The following is a 20,090-nucleotide window of genomic DNA, read 5'->3' as shown; positions in this document are numbered from 1 at the left end:
ATATTCTGGGACTTTTATCTTTTTGGTTTGGCAACCGAAACCAAATTCTGCTATTGCTACACACCAATTTATATCCCAGTTCATACCTTTAGATTTTTACACTGCTATATAGTAGCATGAAGCTTGGTGGTTTCCTACATTACAGTAGTATGAAGCTTTTTGATTATACTGCTATAGAGTAGCATGACACATGGTGGTTATACTGCTAAACAGTAGTATGAAGCTTGGTGGTTATACTACCTTAGATAAATATGAAGCTTGGTGGTCATACTACTATACAGTAGCATGAAGCTTGGTGGTTATATTGCTATACAGTAGTAGCACGACACATGGTGGTCATACTACTATACAGTAGCATGAAGCATGGTGGTTAAACTTCTATACAGTATTATGAAGCTTGGTGGTTTTACTATACAGTAGTATGAAGCTTCATGGTTATACCATCTCTACAATATCATGAAGCTTGGTGGTTATACTAATATATAGTAGCTTTAATCATGGTGATTATACTGCTACACAGTAGCACGACATGTGGTTATACTGCTAAACAGTAGTATGAAGCTTGGTGGTTATACTACCTTAGATTAATATGAACGATGGTGGTTATACTACTATATAGTAGCATGAAGCTTGTTGGTTATTTTGCTATACAGTAGCACGCACATGGTGGTTTTACTGCTATATAGTAGTATGAAGCTTGGTGGTTATACCATCTCTACAATATCATGAAGCTTGGTGGTTATACTACCTTACATTAATATGAAGCTTGGTAGTTATACTATTATATAGTAGCATGAAGCTTGGTGGTTATACTATACAGTGGTATGAAGCTTGGTGGTTATACCATCTCTACAATATCATGAAGCTTGGTGGTTATACTAATATATAGTAGCATGAAGCTTGGCGTTTCTATTTTTATAGGAATGATTTTTGTAACATTAACAGCAGAGAAAACAATACAGCCCAACAGGTGTAGATTACATTAATTTTCCTGCAGTATTTGAAACTTGAAATAGTCCACAAAAACTTATAAAGAGCTTTCTGTAATGAACGCTCATAGCAACAACACATAAAAATCTAAAAAGACATATACACTTCTAGTAGGACTCCGTGCAGGACACACTTCTCCTTGCTGTTATAAGCCACAGGGGCTCACGGTCCTGACCACAGCTAACCCAATGTTACAAACCATGTCAAAGCTCATCCTCACAGACTACATTCCTTCAACTGTCTCAGACCCCAGAAAAATTCAGCCTTACAACTTATACCTCTTATCACAGTCATGGCACCAGTTCGCCAGCTGCAGTCACCTCAGAGTGTTTCTCGCAGTACTCGCACAGGGTCAAGGATTGTGATTATGATGTTCTTCAAGTTCTGAAGTTGCCAAAAGGGATTAAACATAAAAAGTCTCTACAACCACTTACTATTACCAGAATTGATTCACTTTCACTCTCTACTAGTAGACTGTACATTTGAGGTAGAACCAAATGAAGACAATGCTACTTAAGAAGTTTCATGCATCAGTTCTTTATTCCTCCATATAAAAGCAGCAGATTTTATTATATGTAAGAATAAATAACTTCTACTGTACATGAAACTTCCTAACGAGCACTGTCTTCATTTACTTCTGTGGATTTTACATTGAGTGAATCCCTTGGGTGTATTTTGACACTTCTTTATACCTAACGTGTGCTGTAGACAAGCTTATTTGTAGTTCTCTACTTTTGAAACAGTGTCAAGCAGGTCTTTTAGCTTCTGGTTGCACCTAGTAAATGACAGGCATGCCCTTTGGCTGACGAAGATCAGTTACACACTATGACCATCTACAATCCACTGCCCCAGAACATAAGACAGCATTGCTCCTGTGTTTTATACTCTGGACAGTCGTAGATCAGAGCTTGTGCCATGCCATGCTTTAGCGTTCTGCATAGATCTGGGACATCGGTCATCCTGCGCATCCACCGCACATAATATACATCCAAGATCAGTGCCCATATGAAATATTTACATACATTTCCCTGTAATGAAAAGTTTTTAGAACATATAAACTTTACAAGGTGATTCGCCTGGCTCTCTACTCGCACTTTTTGACATTTCACGAAAGACCACATCAATATTGGAGGTCCAATCAATTAATCAACTCAAAGTTAGGAGGTCATTTTGTGCTAAATATGAATATCAAAAATGTCCAAGATCGAAAATAACATTGCGTATCATAAAGCATAAAGTTTATTATGAGATCATTAAAAACACATACAAATATAATAAAATCAGCAGGTACCTCATAAAAGAGGGACACAAAAAAGACCTATGAGTACTCAATGCAATATATTTATCTGATACTCTGTCAAATGAATTGAAATGCTTAACTATCATATAATGTAAATATGCATATATATATATATATATATATATATATATATATATATATATATATATATATATATATATATATATATGCATGTATAATACGGTAGGTAAGGAGCAACCCTTTGGAAAAGCGTAAATACCTATGTTAAGGTGCTAAGTATAGATAAAGCGTATGTCAGGTTTGGTGTTCCTCCACCCTTACGCGCGTTTCTTAACACTTTGTAGGGATTGGCTCAGGTGAGCAATGGTAGGGCCGCAGTAATGAGGCAACACACAGGCTTCCAGTCCAAACTTCAGTGGTTTATTGGCACTTTAAACAGTCCATGACAGAAAGTAAGAGAAAAAACCAAACATACTCCAGCTTGGAGAACCACTGGTCTCAGACTCACCCTTACACGGGATGGGCTTAACTAAGCGGCTTCCACCAGGTGCCATTCCCAGGGTTGCTAACAGTCATATCACCAACCTTTGTGACATGTGTGGGAGAGAAAAACAGTTCAGGCTCCTTCCAGCCTAGTTCCATCCCCAGAATAACATGTGCCAAACAAAAGAAACTCCATTACATGGTCTATAGCCACACCCACAGGTGAGGTATCCATCACATGGGCTGATCACATGATCACTGCAGGTCCTCAACCTTAGGAAAATAACAGGCCAAAACTTATCCTGCTGGGAGAAATATATCTTCCGTCCAGCACTACACCTTTTACTGCACCACAACTTCCTGACAGGGCATTGTGCAAGACACTTGGTTATTTAAAGGGCCAGTATCCATTTTTCTTTACTTAAAGGGTCATCATGAACATGATACAACATAATATAATAAATATCAGGCTGGTCAGATGTTTCATTGATAAAATAAATTAAATTAAAATACCTTAGCAACTAATACAGCTGTATACTTTCTCTATTGTTGAAAACTATTGTGCTGACATTTGAGCCATGTAAAGAAATACTCTATTTTTGGAAGCATCTTTCATCGTTAAAGAGGTATTTCTGTCTCAGTCATTATTATATATTCTTGGTGCTGCACCTATGTATAGATTGGGGTCTCCAGATGGTTATATCCAGGTGTGTGCCACTCTCCATTCATTCCCATGTGTGGGTTATGGACCATCTTTCTGAACAGGACCGGGGTAGATGTAGATGAGACCCCCTCCCATCAAACAGCTAACATAGAAAAAAACTCAGAAAAAACACATACCAAGTGATAAAGCCTTCCTAATACCCTGTCTGATGACAAATGCACACTTAGCAGGATGCAGCAGGCCTCCACTGATAAAGGCTAGGTGCGGCACGAGTGCAAACTACTTGATAAAAACAACCACCCCTATCCTCCAAACATTGCAGGGGTTGGCTGCCTAGTAGAAAAAATGCACATTGATATGACTCACATAGGACGCCAGTCACACTGATAGGTGTGGTGCACAGTGTCTGGTATGCAACCTATTAATGACGCCCCTTGTATTAACAGGCGGGCTGCCCAGCACTATAATATGCAGCACACGGTGACAGACGCCCCCCCAAAAAAAACCTAACCAACATAAAAAGGCCTGGCCACATCCTGCAAAAAAGGATATGATATAGTGCAAAAAAATGTATGCATATGATAAACACATACACTATATGAGGTATTGGTTTATTATTTTGGCCAAAACAACGTAAGCCCGCAACCCAACGTCAAGGGTCCCCATAATAATGCGGGTCCTACCACTAATATCATAAAACAGCTAACATAGAAAAAAACTCAGAAAAAACACATACCAAGTGATAAAGCCTTCCTAATACCCTGTCTGATGACAAATGCACACTTAGCAGGATGCAGCAGGCCTCCACTGATAAAGGCTAGGTGCGGCACGAGTGCAAACTACTTGATAAAAACAACCACCCCTATCCTCCAAACATTGCAGGGGTTGGCTGCCTAGTAGAAAAAATGCACATTGATATGACTCACATAGGACGCCAGTCACACTGATAGGTGTGGTGCACAGTGTCTGGTATGCAACCTATTAATGACGCCCCTTGTATTAACAGGCAGGCTGCCCAGCACTATAATATGCAGCACACGGTGACAGACGCCCCCCCAAAAAAAACCTAACCAACATAAAAAGGCCTGGCCACATCCTGCAAAAAAGGATATGATATAGTGCAAAAAAATGTATGCATATGATAAACACATACACTATATGAGGTATTGGTTTATTATTTTGGCCAAAACAACGTAAGCCCGCAACCCAACGTCAAGGGTCCCCATAATAATGCGGGTCCTACCACTAATATCATAAAACAGCTAACATAGAAAAAAACTCAGAAAAAACACATACCAAGTGATAAAGCCTTCCTAATACCCTGTCTGATGACAAATGCACACTTAGCAGGATGCAGCAGGCCTCCACTGATAAAGGCTAGGTGCGGCACGAGTGCAAACTACTTGATAAAAACAACCACCCCTATCCTCCAAACATTGCAGGGGTTGGCTGCCTAGTAGAAAAAATGCACATTGATATGACTCACATAGGACGCCAGTCACACTGATAGGTGTGGTGCACAGTGTCTGGTATGCAACCTATTAATGACGCCCCTTGTATTAACAGGCGGGCTGCCCAGCACTATAATATGCAGCACACGGTGACAGACGCCCCCCCAAAAAAAACCTAACCAACATAAAAAGGCCTGGCCACATCCTGCAAAAAAGGATATGATATAGTGCAAAAAAATGTATGCATATGATAAACACATACACTATATGAGGTATTGGTTTATTATTTTGGCCAAAACAACGTAAGCCCGCAACCCAACGTCAAGGGTCCCCATAATAATGCGGGTCCTACCACTAATATCATAAAACAGCTAACATAGAAAAAAACTCAGAAAAAACACATACCAAGTGATAAAGCCTTCCTAATACCCTGTCTGATGACAAATGCACACTTAGCAGGATGCAGCAGGCCTCCACTGATAAAGGCTAGGTGCGGCACGAGTGCAAACTACTTGATAAAAACAACCACCCCTATCCTCCAAACATTGCAGGGGTTGGCTGCCTAGTAGAAAAAATGCACATTGATATGACTCACATAGGACGCCAGTCACACTGATAGGTGTGGTGCACAGTGTCTGGTATGCAACCTATTAATGACGCCCCTTGTATTAACAGGCGGGCTGCCCAGCACTATAATATGCAGCACACGGTGACAGACGCCCCCCCAAAAAAAACCTAACCAACATAAAAAGGCCTGGCCACATCCTGCAAAAAAGGATATGATATAGTGCAAAAAAATGTATGCATATGATAAACACATACACTATATGAGGTATTGGTTTATTATTTTGGCCAAAACAACGTAAGCCCGCAACCCAACGTCAAGGGTCCCCATAATAATGCGGGTCCTACCACTAATATCATAAAACAGCTAACATAGAAAAAAACTCAGAAAAAACACATACCAAGTGATAAAGCCTTCCTAATACCCTGTCTGATGACAAATGCACACTTAGCAGGATGCAGCAGGCCTCCACTGATAAAGGCTAGGTGCGGCACGAGTGCAAACTACTTGATAAAAACAACCACCCCTATCCTCCAAACATTGCAGGGGTTGGCTGCCTAGTAGAAAAAATGCACATTGATATGACTCACATAGGACGCCAGTCACACTGATAGGTGTGGTGCACAGTGTCTGGTATGCAACCTATTAATGACGCCCCTTGTATTAACAGGCGGGCTGCCCAGCACTATAATATGCAGCACACGGTGACAGACGCCCCCCCAAAAAAAACCTAACCAACATAAAAAGGCCTGGCCACATCCTGCAAAAAAGGATATGATATAGTGCAAAAAAATGTATGCATATGATAAACACATACACTATATGAGGTATTGGTTTATTATTTTGGCCAAAACAACGTAAGCCCGCAACCCAACGTCAAGGGTCCCCATAATAATGCGGGTCCTACCACTAATATCATAAAACAGCTAACATAGAAAAAAACTCAGAAAAAACACATACCAAGTGATAAAGCCTTCCTAATACCCTGTCTGATGACAAATGCACACTTAGCAGGATGCAGCAGGCCTCCACTGATAAAGGCTAGGTGCGGCACGAGTGCAAACTACTTGATAAAAACAACCACCCCTATCCTCCAAACATTGCAGGGGTTGGCTGCCTAGTAGAAAAAATGCACATTGATATGACTCACATAGGACGCCAGTCACACTGATAGGTGTGGTGCACAGTGTCTGGTATGCAACCTATTAATGACGCCCCTTGTATTAACAGGCGGGCTGCCCAGCACTATAATATGCAGCACACGGTGACAGACGCCCCTCCAAAAAAAACCTAACCAACATAAAAAGGCCTGGCCACATCCTGCAAAAAAGGATATGATATAGTGCAAAAAAATGTATGCATATGATAAACACATACACTATATGAGGTATTGGTTTATTATTTTGGCCAAAACAACGTAAGCCCGCAACCCAACGTCAAGGGTCCCCATAATAATGCGGGTCCTACCACTAATATCATCAAACAGCTAACATAGAAAAAAACTCAGAAAAAACACATACCAAGTGATAAAGCCTTCCTAATACCCTGTCTGATGACAAATGCACACTTAGCAGGATGCAGCAGGCCTCCACTGATAAAGGCGAGGTGCGGCACGAGTGCAAACTACTTGATAAAAACAACCACCCCTATCCTCCAAACATTGCAGGGGTTGGCTGCCTAGTAGAAAAAATGCACATTGATATGACTCACATAGGACGCCAGTCACACTGATAGGTGTGGTGCACAGTGTCTGGTATGCAACCTATTAATGACGCCCCTTGTATTAACAGGCGGGCTGCCCAGCACTATAATATGCAGCACACGGTGACAGACGCCCCCCCAAAAAAAACCTAACCAACATAAAAAGGCCTGGCCACATCCTGCAAAAAAGGATATGATATAGTGCAAAAAAATGTATGCATATGATAAACACATACACTATATGAGGTATTGGTTTAAAACCAAAGGGGCGTCATTAATAGGTTGCATACCAGACACTGTGCACCACACCTATCAGTGTGACTGGCGTCCTATGTGAGTCATATCAATGTGCATTTTTTCTACTAGGCAGCCAACCCCTGCAATGTTTGGAGGATAGGGGTGGTTGTTTTTATCAAGTAGTTTGCACTCGTGCCGCACCTAGCCTTTATCAGTGGAGGCCTGCTGCATCCTGCTAAGTGTGCATTTGTCATCAGACAGGGTATTAGGAAGGCTTTATCACTTGGTATGTGTTTTTTCTGAGTTTTTTTCTATGTTAGCTGTTTTATGATATTAGTGGTAGGACCCGCATTATTATGGGGACCCTTGACGTTGGGTTGCGGGCTTACGTTGTTTTGGCCAAAATAATAAACCAATACCTCATATAGTGTATGTGTTTATCATATGCATACATTTTTTTGCACTATATCATATCCTTTTTTGCAGGATGTGGCCAGGCCTTTTTATGTTGGTTAGGTTTTTTTTGGGGGGGCGTCTGTCACCGTGTGCTGCATATTATAGTGCTGGGCAGCCCGCCTGTTAATACAAGGGGCGTCATTAATAGGTTGCATACCAGACACTGTGCACCACACCTATCAGTGTGACTGGCGTCCTATGTGAGTCATATCAATGTGCATTTTTTCTACTAGGCAGCCAACCCCTGCAATGTTTGGAGGATAGGGGTGGTTGTTTTTATCAAGTAGTTTGCACTCGTGCCGCACCTAGCCTTTATCAGTGGAGGCCTGCTGCATCCTGCTAAGTGTGCATTTGTCATCAGACAGGGTATTAGGAAGGCTTTATCACTTGGTATGTGTTTTTTCTGAGTTTTTTTCTATGTTAGCTGTTTTATGATATTAGTGGTAGGACCCGCATTATTATGGGGACCCTTGACGTTGGGTTGCGGGCTTACGTTGTTTTGGCCAAAATAATAAACCAATACCTCATATAGTGTATGTGTTTATCATATGCATACATTTTTTTGCACTATATCATATCCTTTTTTGCAGGATGTGGCCAGGCCTTTTTATGTTGGTTAGGTTTTTTTTGGGGGGGCGTCTGTCACCGTGTGCTGCATATTATAGTGCTGGGCAGCCCGCCTGTTAATACAAGGGGCGTCATTAATAGGTTGCATACCAGACACTGTGCACCACACCTATCAGTGTGACTGGCGTCCTATGTGAGTCATATCAATGTGCATTTTTTCTACTAGGCAGCCAACCCCTGCAATGTTTGGAGGATAGGGGTGGTTGTTTTTATCAAGTAGTTTGCACTCGTGCCGCACCTAGCCTTTATCAGTGGAGGCCTGCTGCATCCTGCTAAGTGTGCATTTGTCATCAGACAGGGTATTAGGAAGGCTTTATCACTTGGTATGTGTTTTTTCTGAGTTTTTTTCTATGTTAGCTGTTTTATGATATTAGTGGTAGGACCCGCATTATTATGGGGACCCTTGACGTTGGGTTGCGGGCTTACGTTGTTTTGGCCAAAATAATAAACCAATACCTCATATAGTGTATGTGTTTATCATATGCATACATTTTTTTGCACTATATCATATCCTTTTTTGCAGGATGTGGCCAGGCCTTTTTATGTTGGTTAGGTTTTTTTTGGGGGGGCGTCTGTCACCGTGTGCTGCATATTATAGTGCTGGGCAGCCCGCCTGTTAATACAAGGGGCGTCATTAATAGGTTGCATACCAGACACTGTGCACCACACCTATCAGTGTGACTGGCGTCCTATGTGAGTCATATCAATGTGCATTTTTTCTACTAGGCAGCCAACCCCTGCAATGTTTGGAGGATAGGGGTGGTTGTTTTTATCAAGTAGTTTGCACTCGTGCCGCACCTAGCCTTTATCAGTGGAGGCCTGCTGCATCCTGCTAAGTGTGCATTTGTCATCAGACAGGGTATTAGGAAGGCTTTATCACTTGGTATGTGTTTTTTCTGAGTTTTTTTCTATGTTAGCTGTTTTATGATATTAGTGGTAGGACCCGCATTATTATGGGGACCCTTGACGTTGGGTTGCGGGCTTACGTTGTTTTGGCCAAAATAATAAACCAATACCTCATATAGTGTATGTGTTTATCATATGCATACATTTTTTTGCACTATATCATATCCTTTTTTGCAGGATGTGGCCAGGCCTTTTTATGTTGGTTAGGTTTTTTTTGGGGGGGCGTCTGTCACCGTGTGCTGCATATTATAGTGCTGGGCAGCCCGCCTGTTAATACAAGGGGCGTCATTAATAGGTTGCATACCAGACACTGTGCACCACACCTATCAGTGTGACTGGCGTCCTATGTGAGTCATATCAATGTGCATTTTTTCTACTAGGCAGCCAACCCCTGCAATGTTTGGAGGATAGGGGTGGTTGTTTTTATCAAGTAGTTTGCACTCGTGCCGCACCTAGCCTTTATCAGTGGAGGCCTGCTGCATCCTGCTAAGTGTGCATTTGTCATCAGACAGGGTATTAGGAAGGCTTTATCACTTGGTATGTGTTTTACCCCCTCCCATCAAACATTTACGCCATGTTCTGTGGAAATGCAATTTTTGAATAAGATAAGAATGCCCTCTTATATTAAACAAAAAATATAAAAACTGCAGGGATACAAGTGGCAAACTAAAGATCAGGCATTTATGTCAGGTCTTACATCTACATAAATGAAGAAAACAATACAACTGTGAAGTGTGAAGAGCATAAAATGACATTAAAGCATTTATTTAGATAATTCAGTTTTGGAGCATTGTAAATCTTATTGCCCAACTGTATCACGTAAATGACAGACATACTATTGGCTGTGACTCAATATTAGATTCTGTAGATAACTTTAACCTTCTTTATTTACAGGCTTCCATAAAGCCTAAATGTGGTCGCTTGGTTGGATTTTCTTCAGGAGGAGAGAACCCTCATGGGGTTAAAGCTGTGACCGGTGGGCAGAGATGTGCTGTTGCTCTCTGGTTCACCCTAGATCCAATGTACAGAGAACTGGTAAGTGACACAATTCACACTAAGCATTGCAGCGCTAATAATGCTGGAATTTACAGCTAGTGGCGTACATACATATGGAAGTTGACCACACAGCTGCTATGGGGCCAGTAGGGCGGAGGAGCATAGAACAATCTTGCTCCATGTTCCACATCATCAGTTCCACTCTGTGTGGTTCTAAACCTGCTTGTTGACTTTGAGACGGTCGGTCAGGCAGAAGACCTATTCCACCCCTTAGGCCTCGTTCACACGTTTAGTATTTAGTCAGTATTTTACATCAGTATTTATAAGCCAACATCAGGAGGGGAACAATCAGAGGAAAGGTATAAGAAAACTATAATAGAAACGTGCACCAGTTCTGCATTTTTGTTCACCCACTCCTGTTTTTTTCTTACAAATACTGTTGTCAAATACTGACCAAATCTCCAAATTTAATTGAGCTGAAATGGACTTCTAACATAACATGGTCAGTGGAAATCAGCCATTCTAACATCAATTTTTGTCAGCCTCATCAGGTCTAATAAATCTATTTGATTATGAATCCAGTTTGTATTATAAAATCTAGTGACAGATCCTCTTTAATGATCAGACAGAGCTCTCCAAAATTGCACTGTTTAATCATAGAAAGAACTGTGCAGCTCCACAGTCTTTTTTATCCTTTCTGCTCTCATCTCATCAGTGCATGTAAGAAACGGAAAGCTGAACCACTTTCTGGCCCAACGATGTCCTGCCGTGTCATCGAGCAGGTGCAGGTGTATGGAGCCAACTAAAGGGCTTAGCCTGCTCCACACAAGGCAGATACTGGTTGTATTACACAGTCAGCATCTGCCTCTAACAGCAAAGACTGGAGATAGTTCCAATCACTTCTATTAACATGTTATATGTCACCATCAATCACTGACTGGCATTTAAATCGTATGATCCTGCCTGTTTATCTGAAGCATTGCAGCATATACTGTTGGGGTGATCTCTTAAGGTGACATCTTAGTGATTGCCTGCCCCTGACCTAATAAATGTGAGCCAATTGCATGCATAGAAGAAAGACATCGGACGCAGGGTCAGATGTGTACTCCTCTCTTGGCAAGAGTTGGCACAGAACTGGACTTTATTAGTATAAACAAAAGATCATGTAGCATGGCAGGAAGAGGGCGTTGCACAGCTTCAGCCATTGTATCAGTCTGTGATAGGTCCATATGTCCATGCTAGGTCTGTTCCTTATATGGTCTTCAGTGTATCCACCTCACATTCCAAGGATTCCAGGGTGTAGTTCCAGGATGTAGACGCCATCTTGCCACACCACATTTGAAGTAGCTTATGTAAGGTTAATAATTGATTTCATTAGCCATTCTCTCCTTCTCAATACTACAAGCAATCAATCACAGGTTCATCTTCATTATAAGGACTAAAAAAGTGACAAATAAAAAATTAGTTTTTTAAAAAAAAAACATAAAAATTCTAATCACCCCATTTTTCCCCAGTTAAAAATAGAGGAATCGAAAAAAGGCCTATTCGGTAATGCCATGTCCTTAAAAGTCCAATCTATCAATATTTATTAATTTTACGCACTTATATAGCATTTGTGTACTTATATAGCGGCATAACTTCCACAGTGCTTTACAGACATTATCATAATATCATTAATTTATGGTATTTAACCTGTATGTAAAATCTAAATAGCAAAATTACTGTTTTTGGTCACCAAATCACCAAAAAAAACAATAAAAAGCAATTGAAATATATTATATAGCACTGGCAAAAATTAAGAGACCACCACATGAAAACCCTGTCATGGGCAGCCCAATCTCCAGACCTGAACCCCATTGAAAACCTCTGGAATGTAATCAAGAGGATGATGGATAGTCACAAGCCATCAATCAAAGAAGAACTGCTTAAATGTTTGCGCCAGAAGCAGTGTGAAAGACTGGTGGAAAGCATGCCAAGACGCAGGAAAGCTGTGATTAAATCTTGGTTATTCCACAAAATATTGATTTCTGACTCTTGCTCAGTTAAAACATTAGTATTGTTGTTTCTAAATGATTATGAACTTTACAAAATATATTGCTTGGAAATTCGGAGACATGTTGTCAGAAGCTTATTGAATAAATGAACAGTTTACATTTTACTCAAAAATATACCTATAAAGAGAAAAATCAGACAAACTGAACATTTTTCAGTGGACTCTTAATTTTTACCAGAGCTGTATATAATACATTTTACCAGCAAAATCTACCACTCAGTACGCAAAACACATGCCCTCATATAGCTCCGTTGATGGAAAAATAAAGAAAAATTATAGGTCTTGGAAAATTGCAACAAAAAATTACTTATTTTTTTAAAGGCTAGAATTTTTCTAAGTCACTGAAATAATAGTAATAAAAAAAAACTATACAAGTTTGGTATCGCCAGGTCATCTTTACTGCACAATTCATGCTGTATAACTAAAGACCAGAATTGCTTTTTTTTACCATTTCACCTCACTTTAAATTTTTTTTCTTGTCTCCGAGCACATTTTATTGGTAAAATGAATGGTATCAATCAAAACTACAGCTCGCCTGTGAAAATACAAGCAAAGGAGAAATAAAAAAATGATGGCTTTTTCAGTGGCGTAACTTGAAGCTCGTGCGCCCAAATGCAAAAGCTCCAATGGGGCACTCAATTATTGCAAGTGTTTACCAGTATTGATCTTTTCATATGGGCCAAAGGGATTTTGGGGGCCACTTAGGTCACAGGTTCAACTTCATTATAAAGACTAAAAAAAGTGAAAAATAAAAAAATAAATTTTTTTAAAAAACATATATCGTTTCTCCTTGCGGAGAGTGACATGTTAAGCATGTCGAGGTGAGGAGACTTAAAGCCGCAATGCTCGTCTAGGAAATATGCAAATTGTCTCTTCAAAGAGGAAGAGGACTAGAACTCTAGTGCCACCTATTGGAAGTAGCAATCCTAACAGTCAATGTCGACCCTTTAACGAGCCTTGTCACATGACTTAGGATAAAAGCCAAACCAGAATCTCAATTTCCAGACAGACTGCAAACTGAGATACTGGTTTGGCTTTTATCCTAAGTCATGTGACAAGGCTCGTTAAAGGGTCTACATTGACTGTTAGGATTGCTACTTCCAATAGGTGGCACTAGAGTTCTAGTCCTCTTCCTCTCTGAAGCGACAATTTAAAAAACATAAAAATCCTAATAAGCCCATTTTTCCACAGTTAAAAATAGAGAAATTAAAAAATAGGCCTATAAAAGTGTAAAACTTTCATAGTGCTGAAATCCTAGCAACCTTGAGAATCATATTGCCAGGTCATCTTTACTGCACAATTCACGCTGTGTAACTAAAGCCCAAAACACGATGACAGAATAGCTTTTTATCACCTCAATTTATTTTTTGTTTTGTTTCTCAGCACATTTTATTAGTAAAATGAATGGCATCAGTCAAAACTGCAACTCGCCTCAGAAAAAACAAGCAAGGAAACAAACAAAAATGGCTCTTTCAGTGGCGTAATTTGAAGCTCATGCACCCAAATAGAAAAGCTCCAATGGGGCCCTCAATTTTTGCAAGACTTTACCAGTATTGGTCTTTTCATATAGGCCAAAGTAACTTGTGGGGAACTTAGGCTCCAGGGCCGGGTGCGATTGCAACCCCTGCACCTATTGTAGCTACCTGGGCTTTTTGAAGAATGGGAGAGGAAAACGAAAAGCACAAAAAATAAATTTGCCTGTGTCCTTAAGAGGTTAACCTTTTTTTAAGCTCACTAGTTACAAAAGGGTTAAAGGAACATTGCCATGAAACCTGTTCTGTGCTGCTGTGTGACCAGAATTGATTGAAGATTCAACAGTCAGAGAGTCTCTAGGTATTGGTCAGCTAAGGCTAACATTTTTGACTATCCCCATTCCCCAATGTGGCTTCACATTTTCCTTTTGCCACACTCCGTGTGTGTATGTGTGTGTGTGTGTGTGGTATTTTGTGCGAGGGGAGCAATTCTTGCTTGCTGTGTTTCCCCGTGTGGTATTATTTTGTGTGGGGGGAGCAATTCTTGCTTGCTGTGGTTCCCCATGGTTTCTTTGTGTGTCCCTGTCTAGTATAACATTATTTATTTCTCTGAATCTTTCCAGGAGCGGCTGCAGGCTGATGAGGTCATACGATCACTAAACCAGGAAAGTAAAGGAAGAAGTGAAGAACTGAGTATTAATCCCAAGGATGAATTATAACAAGGAATATTTAATGAGAAAGTATTTATTGTTAATAATCTTATTAGAATGGTTTTATTTTTGTACAAAGAATAAAATGTAATTTAAATAATGCAAACAACGAGGAGCTTTGAACCCACCCCTGAAGAGTTTACTTATTTATATATATATTACTGTATTGATTCTGTTCTCTGGAATTCACTACTGAGCATTGTACTGTATCGCTGTCGCCAGAATGTGGTTAGTATTAATTCCATGACAAGTTCTCTTCATCTACATAATTCTGCTACTGGAAGAACCTCGAAAGTACTCGTTATACGTTGTAGATTTGTGTATTTCACAAGCTTTGTATTTATTTATCTATAAAGCATAAAGAATATATTTATTTTGTACAAAATAAAAGTTTGTAAAAAGTCAAACGATATTGGTTATTGAAAGAGCCTTTTATGTCCATTACCTAGTAATATATTACTTTGCCATGTAGCCTCTTGAGATTGGCAAGTCCGCAATGGAAGTGAAATAAATGCTTCTTCTACATTGGCTTCCGCCTGTTCATTTAAACCAAGTGTCTAAGTATAATCAAACTGATGCATTTTCAGACATTAAACAAAAAATATTGCGATTCTTTATTGAATTAAATAATAAAAACACAATTATGTACTATCAGTGGCAAATTAAACCCTGGGGAGCCCCTAGGCAGTCGAAATCTTGGGGCCACTTTAGCTAATTGTTTCCTAATATGTTTTCTCAATACTAGCAACTAACAGCAATTTTAGAATATCAATATCATTTTATTAAACAGTACAAAAACTAAGTGAATCAAACTTCATTATAACCCAGAAAACGTAATTAACTAATGTCAATCTCGGGTGTAGATCCTATACATATACTGTTTCTCTTTATTTATACTCGCCTGTGTTCTCGAAGGGGAGGCCAAAAATAACGTAATTCTGGAATTTCAATCTTTTTTTTTCATTATGCAGTTTACAATCGGGTTATTTTATTTTATATTTTGATAGATCGGACTTTTACGATCACAGCGATATCAAATATAGTTTGTATTTTTTTATTGCTTTATCTTTAATGGTGCAAAAGGGGGTGATTTGAACTTTTGTATTTTTTTTTTTTTTTCATTTTTTTTTAAACTTTTTTTCGCTTTTTACTGAATTCAATAGCCCTCTTAGGGGACTTGAAGCTGCGATTGTCTGCACCCTTGTGCAAAACAAAGCAGTGCATCAGCTCTGTATAATGTGTATACAGTGTATGTATAGTGTATATATGCAGTCCTGCTCACCATTATTGGCACCCCTTCATTTATTTCATAGACTGCACAATATCTTGAGAAATAAATTAAAATGTACCAAAGTTTTATCCTTGTGATTTTTTAGTGGTCCAAAGTAATGCAGCAATAAAACATTGTTTTTCAACTTACATGTTGCAATTTCAACAAAGAAACAGAATAAAAAGCATGTGCCAAAATAATTAGTACTTGGTTGCACACCCTTTGGCATTGACGACAGCCTCCAAACATTTCTTGTAACTATCAATTAGCTTCTTGTATTTCTCAGCTGGTATGTTATCCCACTCTTCCTTTGCAATTTGTTCAAGCTCTTGAATGTTTGCAGGGTTCTTTTACCCAATGGCAGATTTCAGTTCTCCCCAACGATTTGAATGGGATTGAGGTCAGAACTCATTGCTGGACATTTTAAAACAGTGCATTTTTTTCTTTTCAACCATTCCTGTGTACTTTCGGATATGTGCTTTGGGTCATTGTCTTGATGGAAGACTCATGATCTTCGACTTAAATCAAGTTTTCTTACACTGGTTAGGACATTTTGCTCTAAAATTTCTTGATAATTCTCAGATTTCATGATTCCTGTGATACTGTCAAGGCCTCCGGTACCAGATTCAGCAAAGCATCTCCTCCACCATGCTTAACTGTTGATAGGGTGTTCTTTTCCTTATAAGCTTCATTGCACCATCTGTAAACAAACTTTTGCTTGCATTGTCAAAAAGATCTATTTTTGTTTCATCTGTCCATAGAACATTTTCCCAGAAGGATTGTGATTTGTCAAGGTACTCTTTGGCAAAGATCAGTTGTTTCTTTTTATGTATTTTCTTCAGCAATTGTTTCTTCCTTGGCCTTCGCCCATAAAGCTCTGCTTGGTTTAGTGTGCGGCATAGGTAACTTGTTGAAAACATGACCCCAGACTGTTCTAGATTGGCCTTCAGGTCTTCGGATGTTTGATGTGGTGTTTTTTTCCACCATTCGCACCAACCTTCAAAGACATCTCTTGTCAATTTTCCTGTTTCCCCAACGTCCAGGGATGTTCATGACAGTTACATGCTTGGTAAACTTCTTGATAACATTGCGCACTGTTGAAACTGGGATACCAAGGTCTTTTGAGATGGCCTTATACCCCTTGTAAGTCTCGTGTTTGCTAATAATAGCAGTTGTGATGTCCTCAAACAGCTCCTCTGTCTTCACTATTGTGACAAAGGAACATAGCCTACCATGTGGCTTTTTAAAACACTGATGTCATCATTCATTGGCTAATTCATGTCACATGGGCACCACCATTTAATCACAGGTGATCCTCATTTGTGATTTACCACAGGCAAGTCAAAATGTGTTCCCGTATTAATTAGATTTAAAGGGGGCCAATACCAGTGTCACAGCAAGCTTTAGGTTTTTCTATTTTTCTCTCTCATTTTTTTTTGCTGTAAATTATTGTTTATCATTTGCTCTTTTGTATTTAACACAAGTGCTTTATACAAAAAAACTGTTACATATGATTCATTTTTTCAGGAGATATTCCACATTATGCACTTAAACTTCATTATAGCCAATAACAATGAGCATAACTGTATAGAGTATGTACAGTGAAAATCATGATCTCCTGTGAATGCCAGCCACAGGAGGATCATAATGACAGGCAGGGGGGTCATAAGCAGATCCCCAGCCGCTATGACAATGTATTGGTGCCCCGCGATCACGTCATGGGAGCACCAATGTAAACATGGAATGACTTGCACCGCTGTCAGCACATGTTACATGCTGCTGTCATAGTTTGACAGTGGGATTAAACAGGTTAAAATCTGCAAGCGGAGTTCCACTCCACCTGCTGTTAGAGGCACATAAGATTTCATCAGCTGTCATGTGTTGGGATAGATGCAGGCTCAGCGTGCGAGCTCGCATTAAAGGCAGGGTCATGACATATGACGGAAATTTATGTCATATGTCATAAAAGGGGTAATATGCACAGTATTCCCCGCACATTGAGGTTGCATCTCATATAGTCCATATGATGGCACTTTTCTGCATAGGATGCAAGCAAGAAAAAGACAGATTTATTGAAAGTTTAGGCATTTCAGATTTGATGTCGAAATTTATGTACAGTCATATGAAAAAGTTTGGGCACCCCTATTAATCTTAAGCTTAATGTTTTATAAAAATTGTTTTTTTTTGCAACAGCTATTTCCTTTTCATATATCTAACAACTGTTGGACACAGTAATGTTTCTGCCTTGAAATGAGGTTTATTGTACTAACAGAAAATGTGCAATCTGCATTCAAACAAAATTTGACAGGTGCATAAGTATGGGCACCCTTATAATTTTCTTGTTTTAAATACTCCTACCTACTTTTTACTGACTTACTAAAGCACTTTTTTTGGTTTTGTAACCTCATTGAGCTTTGAACTTCATAGCCAGGTGTATGCAATCATGAGAAAAGCTACTTAAAGTGGCCACTTGCAAGTTGTTCTCCTGTTTGAATCTCCTCTGAAGAGTTTTTGTTAATGCCAGAAGTGGCAGGCCAAGAAAAACATCAGAAAGGCAGAGAAGAAGAATGGTGAGATCAGTCAAGGACAATCCTCAGACCACCTCCAGAGAGCTGCAGCATCAACTTGCTGCAGATGGTGTCACTGTGCATCGGTCAACTATACAACGCACTGTGTTTTTTTGCCGCCATGCATAACGCCTTTTTGTATGACCAAACAACTCAATCTTGGTTTCATCAGTCCACAGAACCTTCTTCCAAAAAGAACTTGTCTTCTCCAAATGTGCTTTTGCATACCTCAGCCAGCTCTGTTTGTGGCGTGCTTGCAGAAACGGCTTCTTTTGCATCACTCTCCCATACAGCTTCTCCTTGTGCAAAGTGCGTTGTATAGTTGACCGATGCACAGTGACACCATCTGCAGCAAGTTGATGCTGCAGCTCTCTGGAGGTGGTCTGAGGATTGTCCTTGACTGATCTCACCATTCTTCTTCTCTGCCTTTCTGATGTCTTTCTTGGCCTGCCACTTCTGGCCTTAACAAGAACTGTACCTGTGTTCTTCCATTTCCTTACTATGTTCCTCACAGTGGAAATTGACAGGTTAAACCTCTGAGACAGCTTTTTGTATCCTTCCCCTGAACAACTATGTTGAATAATCTTTGTTTTCAGATCATTTGACAGTTGTTTTGAGGAGCCCATGATGCCACTCTTCAGAGGAGATTCAAACAGGAGAACAACTTCCAAGTGGCCACTTTAAGTAGCTTTTCTCATGATTGCATACACCTAGCTATGAAGTTCAAAGCTCAATGAGGTTACAAAACCAAAAAAAGTGCTTTAGTAAGTCAGTAAAAAGTAGGTAGGAGTATTTAAAACAAGAAAATGATAAGGGTGCCCATACTTATGCACCTGTGAAATTTTGTTTGAATGCAGATTGCACATTTTCTGTTAGTACAATAAACCTCATTTTAAGGCAGAAACTTTACTGTGTCCAACAGTTATTAGATATATGAAATTGGAATAGCTGTTGCAAAAAAACAATTTTTATAAAACATTAAGCTTAAGATTAATAGGGGTGCCCAAACTTTTTCATATGACTGTAAATAGCACATGTAGCCTAATACATTTTGCACAACTTGCTGTTGATTTTAACACTTCTCCTTATGGCACCTAAGGCTGACGTTCAATTACACCAATAATTTTTTGCCAAAATAGGAAAGAAAATAAGGAGTTTACCACCATAAGTACAGTGGCATGTAAAAGTTTCGGCACCCCTGGTCAAAATTACTGTTATTGTGAACAGTTAGGCAAGTTGAAGATTAAACGATTTCTAAAAGGGCTAAAGTTAAAGATGACGCATTTACTTTGTATTTTAGGCAAAAAATATATATTGTAATTTTTTACATTTTAGAAATTACAAAAAGGAAAATGGGCTGTTGCAAAAGTTTGGGCACCCTTGGAGATTTATTTGCTCAGAAAGCTTTGACCAAGGTTTTAGGCATTAATTAGTCGGTTAGGGTTATTGGTTGTTCACTATCATCGTTAGGAACGGCCAGGTGATGCAAATTTCCTAGCTTTATGAAAACTCAGCCTCCTTGAACCTAAAAAACAGTTGCCATGGGATCTTCTAAGCAGCTGCCTAGCACTCTGAAAATTAAAATAGTGGAGGCCCACAAACCAGGAGAAGGCTAAAAGAATATAGCAAAGCATTTTTAATTGCCCTTTCCTAAGTAAATGGGAAAGCTCAAAAAACTTCA

At 39.5% G+C, this 20,090-nt stretch overlaps 1 protein-coding gene across 1 annotated transcript in view; it reads left to right on the top strand.

Annotated features, from left to right (window-relative positions):
- The window catches only part of P3H2 (prolyl 3-hydroxylase 2), a 333,781-nt gene extending 318,681 nt beyond the window's left edge, over nt 1–15,100 (top strand). The window contains exons 14-15 of the mRNA XM_077290298.1: nt 10,236–10,376; nt 14,486–15,100. Coding sequence (XP_077146413.1) covers nt 10,236–10,376; nt 14,486–14,581 — 237 coding nt within the window. The 3' untranslated portion in view covers nt 14,582–15,100. The remainder of the gene's footprint in view (nt 1–10,235; nt 10,377–14,485) is intronic.
- Nucleotides 15,101–20,090: the final 4,990 nt, after the last annotated feature.

This window comes from Ranitomeya variabilis, chromosome 2 (assembly GCF_051348905.1).
Source record: "Ranitomeya variabilis isolate aRanVar5 chromosome 2, aRanVar5.hap1, whole genome shotgun sequence".
NCBI classification, from domain to species: domain Eukaryota; kingdom Metazoa; phylum Chordata; class Amphibia; order Anura; family Dendrobatidae; genus Ranitomeya; species Ranitomeya variabilis.
The sequence above is the reverse complement of the archived record's forward strand: the minus strand, read 5'-3'. Positions and strand labels throughout refer to the sequence as shown.